Genomic DNA, 6,000 nt, shown 5'->3' with positions numbered 1-6,000 from the left:
ACATTTGTGCAAGTCACTACAGCAGGGGGCTGGTCCGCTGGTAGTGATGTGTGTTTAACTTCCATACTTTTTCCCAAATACTGAGTGCTAAGCAGAGAAAGAAGTATGTACCATTTTTAGAGTCTTTGGTATGACCCGGCCGGGGTTCGAACTCGCGACCTACCGTGTGCAAGGCGAGCACTCTACCAACTAGGCCATTGCACCGGTATAATAGCTTCGTAGTAAAATATATTCCATGTACCTGTACCAACATGTATACTGACTCTATGATAGCATACGTCAGCAAAAGTCATTACAGTACAAATTTGTGAATTTTTTGTTTTATCCATTATGATGAATTCATCGCTATTTCTAATTCTGTGTGCATTTTCATGCCTATGCAACTTTGGAATCGGGTCAAGCCAACTTTCTCATCGTGCCAATTTCCGGTTACGCATCTTCCGACTCACACAGTCGACGTAGAATATTCAAATTATTGCGAACACACTCCAAGACAAACAAAGTTCCTTCCTCCTAATCCCTAACAATCATTATTCTTATTATTATTAACATCACGCTAAGTTTTCACAGTTGAACTGTATATGTGATATCGATGTTGTCATGATCTTTTTTTAAATCCTTGGTATCTTTCGTCGTCAACCAAGTTATGCTAGGGTCACATTTCCAAGCCGTGGCCCGGCCGGGTTGCTCGCGAAAACGAAAAATAAAATATGCATATCATGAAAATACACAATGTCTACTTAAGAGTAATTTTCTTACGTTTTGTCTTTCGTGGTCTTTTATATAATATTTTTCGTTCCCGCAAGCTGCCCGACTGGGCCCCGCTTAAGAAATGTGGCCTAAGCATTACAGGGTGCTAGTATTCTGTTGGACACGTCGGGAACACTCATGTTGTTGTTGGCACTTGGGCGGTCGTCATCGTTGGGGTGCTTCCTGCAAACGAAATTTAGGATGTTGGAAATAAAGTCATCAGTAGAAAAGTGACTAACACTTCACCCACAATCGAAAGTATCATATCACCTGATTCCTCCAAGTTTGTACAAGAAAAGAAAACTGATTCGAGTGAGGAAATAGGTGCAAAATTATTTTACCAAGGCACTAGGCTCTGTTTGGGATTCAAAGGTCTAAAAAGACTGGCGAGGGATATAGCAAGGATCTTTATGTTACAAAATAGAACTTTATCAAATAAAAAGTGAAACAAAAGATTTTTCGAAGATTTTCAGTGAACCTTTACCTGGAACATCGATGACCGGACCGACCGTAGGAAGAGCTGGTTGCCCAGCAACCGTTGCAGGCGCCTGCGCAGAAGCAGTAAAAGGCCGCTGATCCACCATGACGAAAGCCGAAATGAAGACGTTGAGGACAGTGATGATCATGACCAGCCCTGTAGCCACGCTGTTGACCCTGAAAATACAACACAAACCATTGGACAATATCAAGTAATTATAGAGTATGCGTTGTGCTGAAACATGGTCACACCTAGCGACGACTTCATGCAATGCATCATCTGACTCAACTGCTTTGACGTCACTTTGTGTAGCACTTTTTTTAAACTCAATTATGTTTTAGTTAATTCTTTGCCCTTTATATTGGTACCTATGACCTTTACCTGGCCCCATGAGACACCCTGCGGCTGCCGGGCTATTTCGGGCCCGGCCGGGCCCCGCGATGATTTAAGATTGGACCTAAATTCATCGCGGGACCCGGTGTCAAATAGGCGCTGTAAACTAGTCGAGCGAGCACCGTTATCTAGTCCTCCCTATGTTTCTAAACACGTCATTATTGTTCCTTTTTTGTTATATTGTTGAGTTCAATTAAATACATATGTAAGAGGAGATCGCCTTGATAAACAATGTTGCTTTTGCCCAATTAATAAATCGAAGTCAGAGAATAAATCACATTTTTTATATCATTTTCATAAAGTTTTTCATGATAGTTGAGAAGACAATAAAGAGCAGATTGTTACTCTATCATATGGGTAACAAACATAGAATACAACACGGGGTATTCCGTATCACCCGAGGTACCAGTCCGACCGCGGGTAGGATCGCCCGACGGCCGAGGGTGATGTGAAATACAACGTGTTGTATTTTATTTATGTCATACCCACCCGAGAAATAATATATTTCAATGTGGAATGCGCCAAAAGTTGAGGAAGTTTTGTCCTCGAACACAAAACTGTAAGAACATTGATTCCAACTTCCGAATCCGGTATTCGAATTTTCGACGGCGGCGCGACCGGCGCGCTCGAAATGCATTCTAAATATTCTATGGAGGCCCGTGTGATAACACTTCCGAACCCTACTAGTATGTGATCCGGATAGTTATCACACGGTCCGGAACACCCGTATCAGGCCCAGACATGACATAAAAGTAAATATCGCACGGCTTACAGTACGGCTTACAGATCGAGCTTTTTCCGGTGCTCCGGGTTGTCGGCGGTGTAGCGGGTCTTCAGGTACAGCAGAATCCCCACCGTGATCTGGACCACGATCGAGGACACCAGCAGGAACAGGACAAACTCGTACAGGAAGATCCTACCATGTCTGCCCTGGAAGTAGAGGGGGGACTAGGGTATTTCAACAATGCATACATTCTTATGGAGAAGTTGACAGAAATTAGGCGTCATTATATCAGGAATCAAAGATTCTGACCAATAAAACTTACCCGGGGAAACCCTTCGAGCCAGAGCACTTGAGTCAGTTCATTTACCTTAAAAGGGCCCGCTCGCGACCATTCCACTATCTCGCGGGGGGTCCAGAAGACACAAAGATGGAGAAAGGTCATTTTTGTCAACAAATTCTACCAGTATGAAGTCTGACCTGTCATAGCCACCCCCAGAATTGCCAAGATTTCAGCAACCCTCCCACCAAGAAAGGCTTTCCCCCCTAGAGCGCAGACGATACAATACTGAGGGCTACAGATAAAACATACCTCGAGCTTTATAAACTAATGCAATACATGTTTCCCCATTTCATACACCTTAGCAACACACAAGAGTTCATATTTCTAATGGCTTTAGACAAACCATTGGAATATAAGATTTTTTAAAGAATTTAAATGTTCATTACTGACCTCATTCAACACCAGTTTGAGCTGACCGGCGTTTGCTACCAACAGGGCCATATCCATGAACCCTTGCGCCATGGACTTTGTCTGGGTAAAAGTGTCCTTGTCCGGTGTGCTGCTCTGTTGTGGTGCCTCTGTAATCGACTGCGGGGAACGGGAAGAATCGGAACATGGTTGTTCCACATCACAACGCTATGTTCATAGCTACTGTAAACAAGTCTTGCTTAGAATATAGTTGTTTAACTTAGAAAATGTTGGAAAGGGAGGAAGAAACCTTGTCTGGCATTTTAGTAAAGGAGTTTAAGTAACTATACTATCAATAGTGCAAAAAAATCCTATTGACAGGAATGATACTCTACAAAGTATCAATTTCTCATCGATAGGAACATCCTGTCTCTGCCTTGCAGCATTCTTGACATTTGACCCTTGATAAGAGACGTTTCAAAACTGCCACCCCGGGTGTGTCGTTCTTGACCTAATGCAGCAGTTCTAACTACTAATGTCGTGCACATAGCGTTGGCGTCCCTCCCCACAACTGTGTTCCGTGCTTTATTGTGATACAACCGGGGTCTTTTTCCTGGGCTTCATGTTCTTGATACTTCTAAGAAATCCCGAAGTAATGCTTGTAATTTTCTGACCTGCTGACGACCGAGAATGCTCATCGCTACTGCTGTTGCTGCTTCTACTGCTGTTGGTGTTGTTGGTGGCGCTGTGATTGGCGTTGTTGTTGTTGTTGTTGTTGTTGCTGTTGCTGTTGTTGTTTGTATATCTCTGATCCTTTTCTTCAGTTCTTCCTTTGCTTGCTCTTTTCCCATCTCATTTGTTGCATCCTCGCTCGTGCCAAACGCTTTGAGAATCCATTTTAGCTTCCCAAGCTGCATCTGGTCTATCTCTTCATCAGTAGGTGGATCTGCCCCCTCTTCCATATTTGGCGCCCAAGCTGCTAAATTGATATTGATAATTTTATTTGCAAGTTCTTGCCCAAAGGCTAATTGCAACATGAAACAATACATAAAAAAGTATAGAGACAGTGCGAGTTAACAATGGTAACAAGTAAAACAAGTGGCTATGCTAAGAACTGCTACGGAATGCAATCTACGTTTTTATTGGAGGGCTGACTTCTATTTTTGGAAGCAGTGGAAGACGAAGTGTCCCACTTTTTCTGCAATGAGAGGTTAACAGGGTTCTATTGTTCTGTGGTATGTTTTGGTGGCTTCTTTGAATAGTTCTATTCTTTCCTGAGTGGTAGCTGGATTTTGGGTATGATTTTTGGTGCATGCAGGACTATCAAGAAGCGTGGTATATTGGGATGGATGTTTTCAGAGTTGCAAAAATCTCGAGTTAGCGATAGCCGAAGACTGTGGATAGATTGAAAATCGTTTTGTTGGTGCAAATATTTCTGTTGGGTATGTACACTGAAGGTATGGGTTGAATTTCTCCTGTTATTTTGTTGCTGCTGATTTAGGTAACGTTCCGTGCTGCTGAATTGAACAGAGAGACGATCTGTTGCTGGATTCCAGTGATCCTTTATTGCTAGATTAACTTAACTTGACGTTTGTCGCAAGAAAACAGTACTAGTGTGCACCCAACCATTCCGAAATGCCATGTCTCATAAAAGATTGACCGCCATAGACTATGTAGGCTAGCACGACAGCTAGTGAAGCACGTTTATGGTCGTGTTCGCGTATTCAAGCTTAATATCACGTATCCTTGGATGGAAGGAAGGGGGTATTTAGTTGTGTTCTAAAACATATTTTATGCAACGGCTGTTACTCCGATGCAACATTGACCAAAGGGAGCAACAGAGAATCGGCAGGTATAATAGGTTTAAATAGCAGGCTAATTACCATATGCGTATTACGTGCTAGCTAGTAGCTGCCAGCGTAGAACGTACTATACCTACTATTCGTACCTGGAAGGTCTTTTTAGATGAGAGAAAGTATATGTCGAGCCTCAGAGCTGTACAGGACTGCACCGGTTGCCGGTATGATGCTGGGCTGAACTCTTCACAGCTCTAATCATTGATATACACTTACACATGAAATAAAAGGCGCTTCATCAACACAGACTAGTTTCCAAATAGCATAAGTTCAATTACTGTAAATGTTTATAAGTTCGCGTGGCTCTAATTTCGCAGTAGGGAGAACAGGTAGTGTTCGCGGTGGTTTTATGTTCGCGTTTGAGACAATAGCAGACAAGGGGTAGGAAGGCAAAAAAATTCCCCGGTGGTTTTAAGTTCGCGGCGAAGAACTTAACACGAAACCTGTGGCCTAGAACCACAGCGAACATTTCTGCATTTACAGTACTTGCTATATATAGTTTACATGGAGTCGCACAATACGCAAAAGCAAACAACGTCAACACCATGACAGGGTATCGGGTGTGCACACGGGCTGCAGCTTGCTCATGCAACAATAGACTTCAATGCTACCCCAGCACTGTGGATAAAAAGACGAGACCTCGGGATGTTTGTTTGTTTTTTCAACTAGATTCGGTCTGTGGGTGCCTCGGGCATACATTCTAGGAGGAGAGACAATCCTTACTGTGTAAAGTAGGTAAATATATCAGAGAATGTTTAGACATTCGATCTAGTAGTGTAAGTGATACGTTAAACTCGACAAATTGAATTATCCATATATTTGTACGTACTGCTGTATCGGTTTGTTTGTTTGCATGTATAGTTGTAGAAGACATTACGCAAGTCGCTGTACTTTTGTTGTGTCAATAAATTAAAGATTGTTTGCATACAGAGTTTACAGACCCTCATTCAAATGTTTGGTATAAAGCAAATGATTTTAAACAACTTTATTCGTTACTTTTAAACCAAAAACGCCTAGTCTGGAATAGTCCATTCATGATTGTGCGTCAAATTGAGAAATTGGACTGAACTGGATTTAGAATAGGGTTCATGTTTGGGCCAATAGTAATTTG

The 6,000-nt window shown here is 42.3% G+C and overlaps 1 protein-coding gene across 1 annotated transcript; it reads right to left on the bottom strand.

The window, feature by feature from the left end:
* Nucleotides 1-822: 822 nt before the first annotated feature.
* LOC136421505 (uncharacterized) lies at nucleotides 823-3,995 on the bottom strand. The gene is made up of 5 exons (XM_066408833.1): nucleotides 3,708-3,995; nucleotides 3,076-3,213; nucleotides 2,406-2,551; nucleotides 1,235-1,404; nucleotides 823-933 (listed from the first exon to the last, which is right to left on the bottom strand). The coding sequence occupies exons 1-5, from the start codon at nucleotides 3,993-3,995 to the stop codon at nucleotides 887-889; spliced, it is 789 nt and encodes a 262-aa protein (XP_066264930.1). The 3' UTR covers nucleotides 823-886.
* Nucleotides 3,996-6,000: the final 2,005 nt, after the last annotated feature.

This window comes from Branchiostoma lanceolatum, chromosome 16 (genome assembly GCF_035083965.1).
Source record: "Branchiostoma lanceolatum isolate klBraLanc5 chromosome 16, klBraLanc5.hap2, whole genome shotgun sequence".
In the NCBI taxonomy this organism is placed as follows: domain Eukaryota; kingdom Metazoa; phylum Chordata; class Leptocardii; order Amphioxiformes; family Branchiostomatidae; genus Branchiostoma; species Branchiostoma lanceolatum.
This window is presented reverse-complemented; position numbering and strand designations above follow the sequence as displayed.

Excerpts from the sequence above, each read along its gene's own strand:
- LOC136421505 (XM_066408833.1), bottom strand. The coding sequence starts at position 3,995 with ATGGAAGAGGGGGCAGATCCACCTACTGATGAAGAGATAGACCAGATG. Across the intron at positions 1,405-2,405 it reads CACCGGAAAAAGCTCGATCT|GGTCAACAGCGTGGCTACAG; the intron begins GTAAGCCGTACT and ends TTGTATTTTCAG. Across the intron at positions 934-1,234 it reads TCCGGTCATCGATGTTCCAG|GAAGCACCCCAACGATGACG; the intron begins GTAAAGGTTCAC and ends TTTCGTTTGCAG.